The 20,595-nt window shown below is 38.2% G+C and overlaps 1 protein-coding gene across 5 annotated transcripts in view; it reads right to left on the minus strand.

The window, feature by feature from the left end:
* Window positions 1–268: 268 nt before the first annotated feature.
* LOC132858837 (NACHT, LRR and PYD domains-containing protein 12-like) overlaps window positions 269–20,595 on the minus strand; it is a 379,445-nt gene continuing 359,118 nt past the window's right edge. For 4 of the 5 annotated variants that reach the window (XM_060889351.1, XM_060889350.1, XM_060889352.1 and 1 more), the window contains 5 exons: window positions 12,936–13,130; window positions 5,263–5,436; window positions 3,335–3,508; window positions 1,482–1,655; window positions 269–841 (listed from right to left, as the gene is read on the minus strand). In XM_060889351.1, the coding sequence (XP_060745334.1) occupies window positions 832–841; window positions 1,482–1,655; window positions 3,335–3,508; window positions 5,263–5,436; window positions 12,936–13,130 (727 nt within the window). In that variant the 3' untranslated portion in view covers window positions 269–831. The remainder of the gene's footprint in view (window positions 842–1,481; window positions 1,656–3,334; window positions 3,509–5,262; window positions 5,437–12,935; window positions 13,131–20,595) is intronic. The other variant, XM_060889353.1, reaches the window with a different exon arrangement.

Here is a 20,595-nt window from a genome sequence, read left to right on the forward strand (position 1 = left end):
CCCTGGAGGTGTGAGGCGAACGTGTTAACCACTAAGCCACCGTGCCCCCCTAGATTATATATTTGAATAAAAAAAATAGTTTTTCTACAGAATATTCTACAGAATTATCTATACATAATATTAATTTTACACAACAAAACTAATAACACTGTATTTATGTATTTTATTCCTTCTGTATATATATATATATATATATATATATATATATATATATATATATATATATATATATATATATATATAATTATATAATATATATAATATAATAAATCACACAAACAGTAAAATCACAAACCATCAAAACTACATTATACAACAGTTAGTGGTGGAACATTAATTTGATTTGATTAGAAGAGTTCTGATATTTAGTATAACATCACTGGAACATTAATTGCCCAAAGAACAAAGTGATAAATGTGACTTGTAGAGAGTCTCCTATGGGCTTCATCAGATAAACTCCTCAGATAAACTCCAATCCTATCAGGTGAGAAATCCACCAATGTCATGAAACTGTTCCTGTCCATTATATTTCTCTTCCACTGACTGGGTTCAGCTCGAGTTCATGTGGATTTTCACCTGCTGTTACAAATAATCCCTCAGGTTTTTATGGGATTGAGATCCAGGGAATTTTATCCAGTGATCAGAGGTCATTATACACTCAGTGTAGAACTGTGTTTAGTCTGATTCACTGTACACGATGAACACACACTTCTCACATCTCTGAGTCTGTTTAATGTGATAGAACTAAATGAGTGATGTGTTAATAAACATGTTCTCTATTCTCCATCATGGTAATGCAGGAACACTGGAGTCTTCATCACACACAGATATTCATTGGAACCTGAATATGAAAGAAACACATGTGAATTAATCAGCACAAAGTGGACTGTGGTACTTCATGATCAACAGCATGTAATCATCTCTGCTCCAACAGAAACATTATCGTCTCCTGTTTATAATGAATCATTCAACATTTCTTCATTCTTACTAACATCTGTGTTCTAACATTTAACTAGAACAAATGAGAACTTCCACAAGTTCTAACAAGATAATGAGCAGATCTTTACCCATCACATCACTGCTCTTATACAATCACAGGAGCTTTAAATAACAAACACTACTGTGTCATTTAGATCTTGTTCTACATTTATATTTAAGTGCAGACTTTAAGAACAAACTCAGGTGAATTTTACAGGAATGACAGAAGACACAATGTTCATTAACAATCACTCTCATGAACTCATTTGTGACTTTTTGTAGACTGTCTGAATCCCTGTTTTCTGCCTTCACATGAATTTTACATCAACACACTTTACTGAACACAAAACAGCATTAAAGAGAATCGTTAGAAAAATTCTGATTAAACAGAATATAGTGACATTTTCTAACCTGATAATCTGAAAGCTATTGAAGAGAAATGTAATGTGTATCAATGTGTAATGATAATGAGGATAAACTTTTATTAAAAGGTCATTACTCACCACAGTGTCTGTAGTTTGTAATGTTTATCATCCTTAAGATCAGAGAGCAGCTTCTTTCCTGAGTCTCCTAGTTTATTATCAGACAGATCCAGTTCTCTCAGGTGTGAGGGGTTTGATCTCAGAGCTGAAGTCAGAGCAGCACAGCCTTCATCTGAGACACCACACAAACGCAACCTGTATAGAGACACAATGACACACTCTTCACTGGTTGTACACAGGGATGTTTCTAGTGTTTAATCACTTTGATCACAGGCCCACAAGAATGTTACAGAAACCTGAAAACACAGATTTATTTATTTATCTATTTATTTATTTATTTATTTGGCAAAAAACGCCAAAAAAAAGCCTTTATTTATTTATTTATTTATTTATTTATTTATTTATTTATTCATTTGTTTGTTTCTTTGTTTTTCATCATATAATGTAAGAAACATGAATGTAACTTTGTGCTGCAGATCATTTTATTATTTCAGTTTTACATTTTATTTCACTGTAAAGATCTTTGCTTCAATTACACATGTAAATTTTTTTAGCTAAACAACCTTAAATCCACAACTAGTATTTTTGTAAGAAAACTAACTATCTAGTCGTCTAAATGAATAAATCACTTCAAAAAGCTTTCACTGATGACTAAATCACATCCAGTTTTAGAAGTTTTTAGAAATGAGAAGAGAAAAGAAAACCTTCTTTTAGCAGTTAACAATTTAACATTATTGATCAAATCTGTGGCAAATAAATCAAATGTGTAAAACAGGAAGTCCTCATTCATCTAAATCCACATTCACACACTAGGTTAGGAGCGCATACCACCCTCTGTATGTTTTGTTTGGGTAGGTAGTGTAGGTTAGTTAGGGCGTCGTTCGACGCTGAAGATTTGTCTCATTACTTTTTCTTTGTAGTTTAGGTTAGAGGGTTAAATTCAAGTAAGAGTGGTTTTGTTTTGCTGATTTCTTTGTTTTGGCACTGCTCGTGTCCCTTTCCACTTTTGTGTCTTTATCTGTTTTCTGTAAATATTGTAAATATTATCATCACCTTGTCACCACCACTTGTATATTAATAGATACAGGTTTTGCCCACTATTTGTTGACCTGGTCGTTGATTGCCACATACACACCAAAAATCAAACCTTATAATCATTTCAAGTTGTTACATCCCATCCATACCCCTAAACACCTTCTGGGATTGTAACAATGTGTTGGAATGGCCCTGTCAAAGTCCCAACCTAAATCCAATTAAGAATCTGTGGCGAGACTGGGCAAAAATTTCACTCTGTAGATGTGCAAAGCTGGTAGAGACAAACCCCAAAAGATTTGCAGTTGTAATTGCAGCGAAAGGTGGTTCTACAAAGTATTGACTCAGTGGGGCTGAATACAAATGCACGCCACACTTTTCAGATATTTATTTGTGAAAAACATTTGCACACAATTTATCGTTTTCCTTCAACTTCACAATTATGTGCCACTTTGTGTTGGTCTATCACATAAAATCCTAATAGAATACATTTTTGTTTGTGGTTGTAATGTGTCAAAATGTGAAAAAGTTCAGTGGGTATGAATACTTTTGCAAAATCTCTGTTTTAATCCAAGTTCACATGAACAGATCTTTCTTGAGAAGATCAGACTGTCAGTAATCAGACCTAAAACAGGGTCAGACTCTAATTAGTTTTTGGAGAAGTTGTTAGTTCATTGGTGTATTTTTTAAACCCAGACTGTGAAAGTGTAAATGGTTTATTCAGTATTGACAAGAACAACTGTGACTGTGTTTTATTTATACAGAATGTGTTTATCTATTATTACGACCTGGATGAAGATTAGACCATGATTTATTATTAATGTTTTAATATATGATCTTACCTCAATTTCTCCAATTTACAGTGAGGATTCTCCAGTACAGCAGAGAGAATCTTCACTCCCAAGTCTCCTAGATTATTATAGGACAGATCCAGGTATCTCAGGTGTGAGGGGTTTGATCTCAGAGCTGAAGTCAGAGCAGCACAGCCTTCATCTGAGACACCACACTTACGCAACCTGTATAGAGACACAATGACACACTCTTCACTGGTTGTACACAGGGATGTTTCTAGTGTTTAATCACTTTGATCTCAGGCCCACAAGAATTTTACTTATTCATTTACTTATTATTCATTTATTTATTCGTTTTCTTTGTTTTTCATCATATAATGTAAGAAACATGAATGTAACTTTGTGCTGCAGATCATTTTATTATTTCAGTTTTACATTTTATTTCACTGTAAAGATCTTTACTACAATTACACATGTAAACTTTTTTAGCTAAACAACCTTAAATCCACAACTAGTATTTTTGTAAGAAAACTAACTAACTAGTCGTCTAAATGAATAAATCACTTCAAAAAGCTTTCACTGATGACTAAATCACATCCAGATTTAGAAGATTTTAGACATGAGAAGAGAAAAGAAAACCTTCTTTTATCAGTTAACAATTTAACATTATTGATCAAATCTGTGGCAAATAAATCAGATCTGTAAAACAGGAAGTCCTCATTCATCTAAATCCACATTCACATACTACTCATTAACACAGTGATAAGTGTTAGTCTGGTAGTTACATCTTCTCAGTCCTCAGATAGAATGTGGGATTATTAATTATCATCTGACTGCAAGTCGACATTTCTACAGAGAAAAGTGAAAAAAGGAGTAGAGTGAGGGGGCGGGGCATGGGGGTGTCAAAGTGAAGGGTCGGGCACAGTGATGGGGTCAAAGTGAGGGGGTGGGGCACAGTAATGGGGTGGGGCATAGTGAGGGGCGGAGCACAACAAGGGGACGTTGCAATGTAATGGCCGGGGCACAGTGATGAGAGTAGCTTATGATGGGCGGGGCTTATGACTGAAGGGTACAGGATATTTTCACTTCAGCTAACATTACAATCATTCTTCATGTTTTAAATCATGATGTAAATATTAATGTTTGATGAAGACGAAGCCTATTTTCAGACCTATCTACTGTAATCTACATCATCAGACACTGATTTATCAGGAACATTTTACTGGGGCTCGAGTGTCGACCCTGACTGTAGACAGTGTGTATTATTGTGGACTGAGTAACACACACTTTAGAGACCAGGACAACACATAAGACTAGAACTTGGACTTTTTCTGGACTTTCATACACAACACTGATACATCAGCCAGATTTTATTTTAAACATAACATATTTCATATATTACAGTATTTAACACATCTGAACTTTATTAAAACACTCACATTGTTCTGCCACTGATCCATATTCACATTTATTTTTCTACTCCATTAAACTGATTCTTACATTTCTATTTGTTACATCTATTCTATTTTTATTCTATTTTCTTTTTTATTATTCTATTTTATTTTATGTTTAAATCACAGACAGTTTAAAAACATTTCACTACATGTCGTACTGTGTATGGTTGTGTATGTGAGAAATAAAATATTAATGTAAATGTTTTCTGTAACTTTTCTCTGCTTCACATCTCAACAACATCTCTGTTTTAATCCGAGTTCACATGAACAGATCTTTCTTGAGAAGATCAGACTGTCAGTAATCAGACCTAAAACAGGGTCAGACTCTAATTAGTTTTTGGAGAAGTTGTTAGTTCACTGGTGTATTTTTTAAACCCAGACTGTGAAAGTGTAAATGGTTTATTCAGTATTGACAAGAACAACTGTGACTGTGTTTTATTTATACAGAATGTGTTTATCTATTATTACGACCTGGATGAAGATTAGACCATGATTTATTATTAATGTTTTAATATATGATCTTACCCCAATGTCTTTAGTTTACAGTGAGGATTCTCCAGTACAGCAGAAAGAATCTTCACTCCTGAGTCTCCTACTTTATTATCAGACAGATCCAGGTATCTCAGGTGTGAGGGGTTTGATCTCAGAGCTGAAGTCAGAGCAGCACAGCCTTCATCTGAGACACCACAATTACACAAACTGCAGAGAAACACAATGACACACTCTTCATCAACAGGTTTTTAAAACCCTTTATTACAATTACTACAATATTGTCAGATATATTCAATAAATAATTTTAACCAAACCACAAATAAAGATTTCTAGTGAGAATGTTTCCTCACATCAAATAGACTATAACACAATAAATTTTCATCTATTACACTGCAGAAAGGCATGAAACAGTTTAACTCTGTAAACAATATGGACATCAATGGATTTACATTTATATCAGTTTACTTTTGTAGCAGAGATGTTTTTAACTCTTGTAGCTTTCCAACATCAAACTTCCCTCTGATCACTAATTAAATCCTCATCATCGTCATCATCATCATCATCATCATCAGCTGATAAACAGGTTTGTGAACTTCAGAATATATAATCAGTACAAATCTGTTCTTAACTTTTCTATTACTAAAGTATACAACACACCAGACAAGACACAACCTTGTCTAACACCTCTATAAACTTTATAAGGAACCACATAAGTCACCATTAACTTTCAGTATACTTTCAACATCACTGTACAAAACCTTTATCATGGAAACAAAATCAGGACTAAAACTAAATGCTGTGAACACATTCATAAATAGTTGTGTTCGACTCGGTCAAAAGTCTTTTCTAGGTCTACTGACACTAGACCAAAATCTGGTTAAGACTCTTACTGATATCTAAAATATCCCAGATAACAGAAATATTATAAAAATTCATCTTCCTGGGACACAATCTGTCTGATCATGATGGATGACTTGTTCTAAGACTTCACTCAGTCTGTTGGCCAAAACCTTGGAGAGTAATTTATAATCTCTGAATAACAAACTCAGCAGTGTCCAGTTTTTAATATCATTTAGGTCAGGTGTAGGTTCCCCTTCAGAGAGGGCTTTTAGTACTGGGGGAATATTGTTACTCTCTTGTGGTCCTCACTAAAGCTGGATCATGTTGATAGACTTGTGTTTCTAACAAAAACCTTGACAACACAAATGTATAGTACAAATATTGACATGTATAGTGTAGGTTTAGTTCATTCACCTCTGAATCATTCTGTTTTCTACAGTGGAGTCTTATTACAATTTAATTTTATTATAACAGTTAGAATGTAAAACAGACCCACTTGTACACTGAACAGAATTTTACATCTTCTTATATTATAATGCAGAGAACCTCTTTATTTCTGTTCTGTTTATAACAAGTTTTACTGATTTGACTGTAAAAAAATCATAAGTGAAAATAATTGAAATTAAAAAGCTGATAGCTGACAGAAGAAAGAAATAAGGGGCGGCTTTCATCAACTGACAGTTTTATTGCCGTGACAGCTGTCATAACAGCTGTCATAACAGCTGCCATTAGTGATAGGAAATGAATAAAGGTCAAAGGTCATACCATTTGATCTGACTTTCTCACGTTCTCAGATGATATACAGTAGCAGATGTATAGCAGATGTATAACATAATGTTCAGTGATTTTATTATGTTAGGATTAGTTAGGTTTAGTTCTCACGTTCTCATGTTCTCACAAGACATATACATACACTGACAGGTGTTTGTCCGGATTTTAATATGTTAGGTTTAGTTCTCACGTTCTCACATGACATATACATACACTGACAGGTGTTTATCCAGATTTTAATATGTTAGGTTTAGTTCTCATGTTCTCACGCTCCCCCTGAGCAAACATGCATGCGCAAAAACGTGCACACGTCGCCCCCCCCGGGGAAAATACGTGCAAGCGTTAGCCAATGGGGGCTATCTATAACGTCACACAAGCGCACATGCCCCTGAGCAAGCACGCATGCGCAAAAAAAAAAACAAAAATGTGCAACCACTCCCATGAGCAAACATGCATGCGCAAAAAAACCTGCAAACGGTCCCCTGAGTATAACACTGTTGATAATGTGTATAGATATTTTTTCAGACCGGAGTCTGAAGCCCTACAAACTACACGTAAGTTACATAGCGAAAATATGAATGTTGTAAAATCTTTCATTTCAACTTATATGATTAGCAATAATTTATTTATTTATTCATTCATTATTTTGTATGTGTGATATATTCAGAAGACGTCCGTACATCGTCTAACTACGTTGACTACGGTGGTTCAAAGTCTAAGTTTTGTCTAAGTCCATTAGCATTCTCTTTTCAAGTAAGTTACATCGTGTAAATGTTTCATTAACCTTATATGATTAGCAATATTATTTATTTATTTATTTATTTATTCATTCATTCATCTTCTACCGCTTATCCGAACTACCTCGGGTCACGGGGAGCCTGTGCCTATCTCAGGCGTCATCGGGCATCAAGGCAGGATACACCCTGGACGGAGTGCTAACCCATCGCAGGGCACACACACACACACACACACACACTCTCATTCACTCACGCAATCACACACTAGGGACAATTTTCCAGAGATGCCAATCAACCTACCATGCATGTCTTTGGACCAGGGGAGGAAACCGGTGTACCCGGAGGAAACCCCAGAGGCACGGGGAGAACATGCAAACTCCACACACACAAGGCGGAGGCGGGAATCGAACCCCGACCCTGGAGGTGTGAGGCGAACGTGCTAACGAGCTTATTTATTTATTTATTTATTAAATTTATTCATTCATTCATTATTTTGTATGTGTGATATATTCAGAAGACATTGGTACAACATCTAACTATGTTGACTACGGTGGTTCAAATGTTTTGTGTAAGTCCGTTAGCATTCGCTTCAAACATCCCTTAAGAGTGTAAAAATAATCCTCCTCGCATTTTTTGTAATCTGTTTTTTTTTTTTTTTTTCAGCTAAGGGATAGAATAACTGAAAACTTTGAGCATGTCTGCAACGTACTTCAAAACACATCTGACAGTATGTTCATTCCTTGTATAATACTCAAGAATCCTTGAATCTGTGTTTTATGTTGAATAAAGAATTGCTAAGACATTGTTACATTAGAAATGGCTCAGAAGCGTTCGAGTAATTCTCCCTCTTCAGAAGCTAAAAAAATTAGAAATGAAAATGATCCTACTTTGTCACATGATTTCTGCTTTGGTGAAACCTCGACTTTTTCAAGTAGTCTGTTGCAGCTTGACTCGTTCACATCTCTGAACCCTTATTTAACCGATGCAATCAATGAGTTGAACGATAGTTTATGTCCGACACGTAGACATGATATTCAGAGTCCAATTCCTGGTTCTGAACACATCGTATCACAGGTGGAGAATGAGTTGAACGATAGTTTAAGACCAACCCACACAAAGCTGCTCATCATGATGTTTTCCTAGAACTAAATCAGTCTGTTAACGTTGCAGAATAGCCTAAATGATCAAGATCAACCTGTACAGTTGAATCCATCATTAATAGAAGTGGTTAATCATCTGAACGATAGTTTAAGTCCGACACGTATACATGGTAATAAGAGTTCTGTTCCTGGTACTGAATACATCGTATCACAGGTGGAGAATGAGATGAACGATAGTTTAAGACCAACACACACACGGCTGCCTCATCATGATGTTTTCCTAGAACTAAATCAGAGTCTGTTAACGTTGCAGAATAGCCTAAATGATCAAGATCATCCTGTACAGTTGAATCCGACATTAATAGAAGCGGTTAATCATGTGAACGATAGTTTTAACTTATCTAACGAACAAAGTATCGTTAATGCAACACCTCTGGTACCCTGTCAACATCAAAGACCTGCCTCTCAACAAGATTTGCTTCATGGTCTTAATCAAAGCCTTATTTCGCTAAATGACAATATCATTAACTTAATCAACCAACCTGTTAATGTTCTGCAAAATCCCGAAATTGATCATGAGTACATCCCTGAAATGGTAAATGATACATCAGTAAACACAACCCCGCCTAATGGTGAAAATGACTCCTTAGATTACTTTGACAACACAACACCGCCTAATGGTGAAAATGACTCTTAGATTACTTTGACAACACAACACCGCCTAATGGTGAAGATGACTCCTTAGATTACTTTGACAACACAATGCCACCTAATGGTGAAAATGACTCTTTAGATTTCTTTGACAACACAACGCCCCTAATGGTGAAAACATTCAAATAGGCCATGGTGTAGATCCTAATATTAGGATAATTAATCGTGACAGCTTGAATAACACAGAGATCATAAGAAGAGTGAACTTTTCAATTTTAAATTTTGAATTTTAAATAGCGTGGTAGAAGTTGCTAATGAAATTATTTCACCTAAGGATTATGTCACCGTTGAAATTAGAGGTGCTACACTCAATGTGTCATCTCACATTCAACTAGTCAATGGAGCCATCGATTTACAGTCTTTTTTGACCATGCTGGTAGTACAGATAGTTTGACCACCTCGCGGCGGTACAGGTTGTATACGGACAATTGCTACAATATTCAGTTCGGAAGCTGTACAGAAGAAGATGCAACACTTGTATATGTTTTACAATAAAGTCAACATGAGCTTTGCATTATGCGTTACACATCTTTTAAATCGTGATAAAAGTGATTTTCAAAATGAAAAAAATCGCTAAACAGCTCCAATACGATGTAGGATTAACTGAAAACACACCCGCCACCTTTGCCGATGTGTGTAAATTTGAGGCACATTTACAGTGTAAAATTGTAATTGTGTACAAAACTAGCGATAAAGCAGGATTCTCTTTCTTTCAAACCAGCAAGATCCCCCAAGATGCTGTACTTGTTTTTGCATGACAACCACTATTACGGAGTTAAAAACATCACTGGATTTTTGGGATGTAGTTACGTCTGTCATTTCTGTCACTCAGGGTTTAAGGATATGTGGAACCATCGTTGTGTATATAGTTGTAACGTTTGTTGTGATGTAGACTGCTACAAACACCCTCAAAACATAACAAAATGCCCGGATTGTATGAGGTTGTGTAGATCAAAATATTGTTTCGATAGACATAAAGCGTTGCGCCAGTCAGAAGCAGGTGAATATTCTCAGTGCAAAAGAGGTTTCTACTGCAGTAACTGTAATATGGTGTACCACAACCCATTTGGCCTTAAACATCATGTGTGCCCTGAGAGATTGTGTAAATTCTGTGGTGAAAATCTTGATACAGATTGCGAACACAGGTGTTTTATACAGCTGTTAAAGAGGGAAAAGTCTAATAAGAGATACATCTTTATACAAATTCAGAGGTTATACCTTTATCGCGCATAATGCTAGAGGGTTCGATTCATACCTTTTGCTAAACCATTTAGTGAAAGAAGGAATCACACCTAAGATTGTTGCACAAGGTGGAAAGATACTGTGTTTCACCGATATCGATTTCAACCAGAAATACATCGATAGCCTGTCTTTCTTACCCATGAAGCTTAGCAATCTTCCTAAGGCCATGGGGTTCTCAGAAAAAAAGAAAGGATATTTTCCTCATTTCTGGAACATGTTAGAAAATCAAAACTATGTAGGGCCGTACCCCGAACCACGGTTTTACAATGTGGATAACATGATGTCTAAAGACAGGGAGGATTTTTTCAAGTGGTACGCGACAGTGTCTGACAAAGTTTTTGATTTCAAGAGATGATGAATACTGTGTAAATGACGTAGACATTTTGAGAAAAGGTTGTATAGCTTTCAGAGATGAAATTTGACAAAGTACAACGGTGGATCCTTTTAAATGTATTACGATCGCTTCCGTTTGCATGAAAATATTTAGAACAAAGTTTCTCCCAGAAAACACTCTCGCCATTCCACCTCTCGATAATTACATCAACAGGCACAAGTCTTATTCAACACCTGCCATTCAGTGGCTCGAATACATTTCAGCCACACATAACCTACCTGTTCAACATGCTCTGAACGAAGGTGAAGTTGGGTTCGGTTCATATTTCGTTGACGGTTATTGTGAAGTGGGTCAGACGTGTAAGGTTTCTGAGTTTCTCGGTTGTTTTTATCACGGTTGTGAAAAGTGTTTTCCCTCGTCAGCACCGCATCCTCTTAACCACACAGTTACTGTAGCTTTGGTGATGTCAGGGTTAAGTCGTTGGAAAAGATAAAGTATTTGCAAGACACGCACAATTTGCACGTCACAACGATCTGGGAGCATGAGTATTGTGAAATGAAGAAAAACGACGTGAGAGTGATAAACTTTCTAAAAGAGTTTGACTTTCCCATGCGTTTAAACCCTCGAGATGCCCTTTACGGTGGTCGAACGAACGCTTTGCATTTACACTATGTAACATAACCCGGTGAGAGAATAGATTATTACGATTTCACGTCACTTTACCCGTATGAAAACAAGTCGAAAACATATCCTATCGGTCACCCCACAGTCATTTTTCGTGACTTTGAACCTCTGGATAATTATTTCGGAATAGTTCGCGCAAAGGTATTTCCGCCTAGGGGCCTGTGGTCCCCAGTTCTTCCGTACCGTGTAAATAACAAACTCCTTTTCCCTCTGTGCAGAACATGCTGCGAGCAACAACTAAAGCAATGTGATCATTCAGACCAGGCACGAGCTCTAATGGGTACGTGGGCCACCATCGAGTTAGGGAAAGCCGTCGAGAAAGGTTACCAAATATTAAAACTGTCTGAAGTCTGGCATTTTCCTGAAAGATCCAAAAACCTCTTTACAGACTACAACACCGACACCAACAGCGTCATTTTTAAAAGTAAAGAAGGGGATTGGATGCCGCCTTTGAACGATTATTTGGGGGGTCTTACCAGCGAACTAGACGACGGTGATCAAATAGTAGAGTTGGTAAGCGCTGGCCCTAAAACCTACAGTTACAAAACTAAAAAAGGAAAGACATCGATGAAGGCTAAGGGTATTACTCAAAATTATACCAATTCCAAAGTTATCAATTTGAAATCATTGACAGATCTGGTGATCGATCGAGTGAAATATCCCGATAAACCCAGTCAACTTATAACGTTGCACAAACAAATCACTCGATCGATCGATCGATTTCAAATTGATAACTTTGGAATTGGTATAATTTTGGACTATAATTAGGACTTGTCCGGTCTGAAAAAATATCTATACAGTACATGTTATCAACAGTGTTTTGCTCAGGGGACCTGAGCTCACACAGTACATTTACATTTACAGCATTTGGCAGATGCCCTTATCCAGAGCAACGTACATACGTGCTTAAATCTCTAGCATTGAATACATTAATGCTGGCTCACTAGGTTACATACTTAAGATACCATGAGTTTAAAACATTTGTTCAAAGTTACAATGAAAAAGTGTCAAAGGTTGTGTGTGTGTTTTTTTTTGTTTTGTTTTTTGTTTTTTCATTTAGTTTGTGTCCCAGCTCCAGTCTGTGTGATTAGTTCCAATGTTTTAGTAAATTTCACAGTAATTTCAGACTGCAGTCACATCAGAGACTGTGAGAAATCATCAGTGTGCAGTGAACATAAACACTCTTCCTCCTCAGGACATTGATGATGAACCGAAACCTCTGCTTCAGTCTCACCATTAGAGAATGTGTCTTACTGAGGAGCAGGACTCTCAGAAAGATGATCTTACCTCAGTGTCTCCACTTTACAGTGAGGATTCTCCAGTCCAGCAGAGAGACTCTTCACTCCTGAGTCTCCTAGATTATTCCCAGACAGATACAGTGTTTTCACAGTCAGATGAAGTTCTCTCAGATCGGAGGTTTCTGATCTGAGCGCTGAGTCCAGAGATGACCAACTTTCCACTCCAAGTGAATCACAGCTGATACTAAAGGAAATAAAATAAAACATAATGAACTCACACTAGTGCAAATGAACAAACATGTCCTCAAAGCTTTCACTGAACCTTCTCATTTTTATAAATACTGAAAGTATAAACACCAGTTAGACAATATGGTTAAAGTGACACTGCAATCGACATCTACATGTTGATGTCATTAAAATGGGTAAAGTCTGGATGTTCCAGTAGGAGCATAAACAAACTCCAGTTAGTCCTGAACACAGTACCTAGAGTCCTAACTAGAACCAGAAGATATGAACACATCACTCCTATCTTATCAGTGGGCAACATTTAATCCATGATAAAATAGATATTTCAAATTGTTAGTTGATCAAACTGAATCGGTTCACTTTATATTGAGATATATCATGCTCACAGTAAAGACAAAATAATTCTACTGTGGAAATTTAAAGTTATTTTCATTCAAAGTTACAATAGTCTGTAATACATTATATTACAGACATTAATTAAATATAAATTGTTATTTGTCACATACATAAACATACACAGTATGACATGTAGTGAAATGTGTTTTACGACTGTTCCTTATTTTAGTAAAGCAGAAGTATAAGGAAAAATGGGTAGAAGTACAGAACTACAGTACAGAGAAAAATTAAAATGTAGATACAATTAAGATGTAGATACAGTAAAAATAAATGAATTAAAAATAATTCTGTACAATGAGCAGTGAATGGGATGGAATATGGATGAGTAGGTTATATATAATTTACATATACAGGCATTACATATATAATTCTACTAATTAACTTTAATCCATAATAAAAGGCTTGATTAATCTTTATTTTAAGCACAGAGTAGGTCATCTAGAAGTGATATGAGTCAGTTTGAACAACAACCAATGTGAATTGTCCATTTTATAATGGATTAAATGTTGCCCACTGGCTGAATTATAGTAATTTAATGATGTAATCAATGTAATGATTTTAAAAGGGAATTACTAAACAATTCCACAGTAAAATTAGCTAATATATAAATCATTGCATAGAGTAGGGGCAGTCGTGGCCTAATGGTTAGAAAGTTTAACTCCTAACCCTAAGGTTGTGGGTTCAAGTCTTGGGCCAGCCACGACTGAGGTGGCCTCACTGACTCACTGAATGTGAGAACCCTAATCTAAAGTAAGAAATGTTAGACTAATGAATGTTAAGTTGCAGCTCAGCAGCCTGTTGACTTGAAGATAAATCACTGCTCAGGTGATCAAAACCTCCATCACCTAAAGCTCTTTACAGAACTGCAGCAACCCAAATGATCAGAAGCAATTATTTATTTTCTTATTAATGAAAATAAATTATTTTCTTATTTCTAAACTTTTACTATACTCAGTAGTCCAGTGGTCATTTTACACATTAAATGAGTGTGATGAAAAATTACTAAACACGTTATAGAAACTGCTTTGTTCAAGGTCACAAATGATCCCCTGATGGCTGCTGATACTGGTCTCTTAACAATTCTTATTCTGGAAACCTTCTGATGATAATTATAATAACAACAACTATATCTAACTATTATTATTATTATTATTATTATTATTTTTATTTTTATTTTTAATATTATTATTATTATATAATTCTCCCAGCAAGATGGTGCTGTGGATGGCAGCCTCAGTGCTTAGCTCCTCAGTGTTTGCTCTGTTTTTACTGTTTTGTGTCAAGGAAATCCGATCAGTTTCACCAGAGATGAACTGCTGAACATTCGGCAGTACACACCACAAGATCTCTTACCGGTTTTTGAGTATTCTGATGTTTTGCTGCATTTGCGGGGAAAACGCACTGGCGCGGTAGTGTAACTCAGACAGCGCGGTTTAAGAACACCGCTGCCTAGCATCCACCTGGCGAATCTCCGCTCTCCTCCCAACAAAACGGACAAACTCCTTCTGCTCACCCGGACTAATAAGGATTTTTCGAACTCTGCTGCTCTCTGTTTCACCGAAACCTGGCTGAACGACGTTCCAGACAGCGCGTTAAGTCTGCCGGGCTTTCAGCTCTTTAGAGCGGATGGCGACGCAGAATCAACGGGGAAATCGTGCAGCAGCGGGACGTGTATTTACATCAATGAAAGGTGGTGTTCTGATGTAACTTGAAACACTTGTCATTAACTGCAAACCATTCTATTCGCCATGGGAGTTTTGCTCATTCATTCTGGTGAGTGTTTACATTCCTCCACAAGCGCAAGTGAGCTCGGCCTTACAGAGACTCGCTGACATGATCACAGAGAGTGAGCAACAACACCCGGACTCTGTACTAATAATTCTTGGGGACTTTAATAAAGCGATTCTCTCACGTGAACTGCCAAAATACAGGCAGCATGTTACATGTCCCACCAGAGACAGTAACACACTGGATCAATGCTACACAACAATAACGGATGCATATCACTCTGTCCCACAGGCAGGTCTGGGACTCTCTGATCACTGTTTAGTTCATCTGATACCGACCTACAGGCAGAAACTGAAATCAGCTAAACCTGTATTAAGGGCCTGCAAAAATACGGAATAAGGAAGCGGAGGAGGATTTTCAAGCTTGTTTCTCTCTCACTGATTGGACTGTTTTTGAAGCTGCTGCCTCCGACCTGGACAAGCTCACAGAGACTGTAACATCATATATCAGTTTCTGTGAGGATTTGTGTATTCCTACCAGGACTCGCTTAACTTACAACAATGACAAGCCATGGTTCACTGTGAAACTCAGCCAGCTCCGTCAGGTTAAAGTGGATGCTCACAGAAATGGGGATAGAGTCTTGTACAAACATGCCAAATACACACTGGAAAAGGAGATCAGAGTGGCAAAGAGGAATTATTCCGAAAAACTATGGATTCAGTTTTCCTCTAATGACTCAGCTTCAGTGTGGAAAGGTCTGAAAGCCATTACCAACTACATGACACCCTCCCAACATTCCACCCTTATCAAACATTCCAGAAGGAACAAAATGGTACACAGTAATTGATCTGTGTTCTGCATTTTTTAGTGTTCCATTGCACCCTGACTCTCAGCACTTGTTTGCATTCACATATCGTGGACAACAGTATACTTACACGAGATTGCCTCAAGGATACTGTGAAAGCCCATCAATATTTAACCAAGTATTAACTAGAGATGATTTATGGATCTGCAGCCAAACAAAGGAGCAGTGCTTGCAGGATTCAATAGCAGTACTGACGACCCTAGCAAAGAATGGGCATAAAGTTAGCAAAGAAAAGCTACAATTCTGCTGGAAAAAGGTGGAATATTTGGGAAGAGTTTTAGAAGGAACAACACGAAAGATATTACCGACTCATGTACAGGCTATACGTGATGCACCACGACCTCAAACCATACGGCAGATGTTGTCATTTCTAGGCATGGCAGGATTTAGCAGACCATGGATATGTGACTTTGCCTTAAAGGTACAACCACTTAGGGACATGATAAAAGCTGTGGATCAGGCTAAACCTAATGCACAGCTGACATGGATGCCATAGGCACAAGCAGCATTTCAAATGTTGAAAAGCACACTAGCTTCAGAACCAGCGCTAGCTAGTCCAAATTATAGCAAGCCGTTTCACTTATATGTATGAGAGAGGCAAGGATTTGCATCTGCTGTACTGTTGCAACAACAACAAGGTGTAGAAAAACAACCAATTGCCTATTTTAGCACGGCTATAGATAATGTTGAAAAAGGCATGCCACCCTGCTACCGAGCAATATCAGCAGCTGCATTTGCATACCAGAAGGCTTCTACAATTACAATGGGTCACCCAGTGACCCTATACACATCAAGTCAAGCATTTGTAATAACCAATGCAAGACGCACAGGATATGATGTAATATTATCAGCACCAGAATTGACAATTGAAAGGCGTAATACAATAAACCCAGCTGAACGGATAGTATTGCCAAGTGAAGGGACTTTGATCTGTGAAATGTGAAGTGAAAAATTCTTGAAAGCACAACCAGATTTGGAATCTCAACCTCTTTTAGGAGCACAGCGTATTTTCTTTGTGGATGGATCATGTTATCGCACCCATGAAGGAAATAAAGCTAGTTATGCGGTAGTAGAATATGATCTCATTGAAAATGTATACCGGACAATTAGTGAAATGACTGTCCCACAACCGTGTTCAGCACAATTGTCAGAAATAAAAGCCTTGACAGTTAGCCTGTAAGTTAGGAGCAGGGGAAACATGTATAATATACACTGACTCAGCATATACATATGGGGTATGTCATGTTTTTGGACCGATCTGGGCACAGCGAGGTTTCCAGAGAGCAGATGGCTCAACCATTACACATGGACCAGCTATATCAAGACTGTTAGCAGCTATACAATTACCTAAGAAATTAGCCATAGTGAAGTGTAGGGCCCACAAAACAGATGGAACAACTATAACAAAAGGAAAAGTGCAGCAGATGAAGCAGCAAAAAAGGCAGCAGTAGGTGTAAGATGCATAATAGCTGTTATGCAGGGAGAGGAGCCAGATGCAGGTCAAGGAGAAATGTCAATTGAAGACATCAGGGAAGCACAAAATACAGCTAGTCCTGAAGAAGTAGAGCAGTGGTAAAAGCGAGGTGCATTTATAGATCCAGCAACAAAAGTGTGGAGAGGAGGAGAGGGTTTGTGGGTAGCTCCCACAGCCCTGTTACCAATGCTGATAAAAAAAGCACATGGAGTAGATCACTGTAACAGAAGGGTAATAATAGACACAATCAGGAGAAATTGGTGGTCTCCGTACCTAGCTAACCTTGTGGATAAAGCACTGAGAACATGTGAGTTATGAGCAACAAGAAATGTCAGGAAGCATTTCACAGCCCCAATAGGACACATCCCAGAACTTCGAGGTCCATTTCGACACCTAATGATGGATTTTGTGGATATGGCGGAAAAAGCAGAAGGAAAGCAATATATTCTGGTGGTGATTGATATGTTCAGCAGATGGGTTGAGGCAGTAGCAAGTGCAAGAAATGATGCTAAGACAGTAGCTAAGTTCTTGTGTAGAGAAGTAATCCCTATATTTGGCATTCCAGATCAGTTAAGTTCAGACAACGGACCTCATTTTGTAAATAAAGTAATTAAGTCACTTGCACAAGCATTGTGCATCAAACACAAGATGGGATGTGTTTATCACCCCAGTTCTCAAGGCAGAGTAGAGACAGCGAATGGAGTGTTAAAAGAGAAAATTGCAAGAATATGTGCTAGCACAAGCCTGAATTGGGTACAGGCTTTACCATTAGCATTGATGAAAATGCGCTCACAGACAAACCGTACAACGCATTTGACACCTCATGAGATGGTGACAGGCAGGCCAATGTCTGAAGCATTTACGCTTTAAGTTATGTAAAGCATTTATCCCACATCCACAGACTCTTATATTCACAGGTGGGTCCGGCCACACATGGGACAGCAGTAGAAGGGCCACATAACCAGGTAGAACCAGGAGACTACGTTTACATCAGAACATTCAAGAGGAAACATTGGAGGGAGCTAAGAAGAGAATGACTTTTTAAAGTGGTGTCTCCCACAGCAGTCAAGGTTGAAGGCAAGGAATATTGGTATCACCTCAATCATTGTTGTTGTGCGGCAACTATAGCAGACACTGTAGAGGAGCCCTCAACCTCAAAGACAGCGACACAGCCACCCATCTCAGGGCAGAGACCCGAAGAACAACCCTCCACGCAACAGCCGGCGGGTCAGCGGCCTGTCCCAAAGTCAGCAAAAGACTGGGAGACACTGCTATCTAAAAAGCAATACACAACTCCGTACACTGACGACGAAGAAGAAGGTGACCCCTATGTTCCCGAACCATTGACAGGCCCAGCCAGTGGAACTCGAGCCAGAGTTAGAGCATGCTCACAGCAAAGAGCCATCGACGTCCACCTGCCAGAAGACATTGAGACACCAATTTTGGCTCCTACAGATGACATAGTTGATGCTAGCTCAAGAGTTTATACAGGCCCGCCACCAGACTAGTTTGAAACCGTAGACCTTAGGACACTAGACTCCTTATTTCAAAACTAAAATTGTAAAGGTGCACCTATAAGCCATGGTGCAGTTAACCTTGCCCAAAAAAAAGAGCAAAGGAGATAAACCATTAAACAAATCCAATCAGACTAACAAACAAATTGAAGCAGATAGGCTAACTACCCAGATCTTTTATACAGCATGTGTAATAGTGAAAATCTCGAACCTAGCAGTCATAATAGGCTTTCTTACAGTAAAAATCTGTACCGCTATCCCACACCCTCTTGATAACAGCATTTGTAATGTCCAGGTGCCTTCTGATGCTGTTAGAGGCGGCCCAAGGCCCAAACGTAGTACAGGAACAGGTTCCACCACCATAGAGGGCCATACAATTTTTCAAGGGAAAGGGTCATACCCTATATTAGCGGGAGTAACCAATGAAACAGCCCACACAGCCATAGAAGGACACATAAAATGTGCCCTAGGTCTACTTGCCCATGCTAGCATACAAAAGAAGATATGAAACAACACAAATTATTTTATTATGTACTCGTTTGATTACACAGGCCCTTTTCCAAAGTCAGTTTCCGGCCCAGTGACATGGGCTAGTAACCAATCGTCATCCTATTACACCCTAACCTTGGAAATCCGCGTAAAAAGGCCACATGAAGTGTCAACAGACGCAACAACTAGTATTGTTGTTACCGGACGGCCTGCAGTTGGCGACGAGGGCGGACGTTGCAGACTAATCCATGCCTTGGGGTATTATAGTCAGTATGCCACATCTGGTTATCTTTCTTCAGTGCAGAAAACTTCATTTCTTGAATTATATAAAGGCCGGGGTCATATCCCGGTCTGGAGCCCTGGTTTGCAGTTCCGCCAAGCAAGCATAGATTTCTGGGCTAAATACGGCGACAGCAGTAGTCCTAAATGCAGTCCCCATAACTCCGCACTGCAGGGGGATTATACAGACATTACAGGATACGTTGTAGTGACCAGTATCACCCAATATGATACTACAGCTAAAGGACCTGAAGGCAACCTCTATCGTCAGTGGCTGAGAGAATCTGCTCATCAGGTCACTATGAACAGTACCTGTGTGATATGCCATGATTGATCCAAACAAATCCCCTATGTTATGCCTACTAGAGGAGTAGATGAATGTGATAAGCCCCCATACAATGACACACATTTATGTCCTGCGCTTTGCCTGTTGGGATCAGCAGCTAGGACACATGGACCAAAATGGATGGATAACATCAGTAGATCCTGTGCATTTGATGTATACGATCAAAGTGAGCAGTAGATGTTGGGTTTCTCCCAAAGACTGCATGTCAAGATACATTAGATGCTCACCATCCCATAGTTAATGTGCTCCCACCATGTAATATCATAGAATATGGCTGCGAAACACCCGTACCAGGACTGATGAGTGTCCCTAGCCTCAGATTTGGCTCGCTGCCACTAGCTGACATCTTCTGGTATTGTGGAGACCGAATAG

Source organism: Tachysurus vachellii, chromosome 16 (assembly GCF_030014155.1).
Source record: "Tachysurus vachellii isolate PV-2020 chromosome 16, HZAU_Pvac_v1, whole genome shotgun sequence".
NCBI classification, from domain to species: domain Eukaryota; kingdom Metazoa; phylum Chordata; class Actinopteri; order Siluriformes; family Bagridae; genus Tachysurus; species Tachysurus vachellii.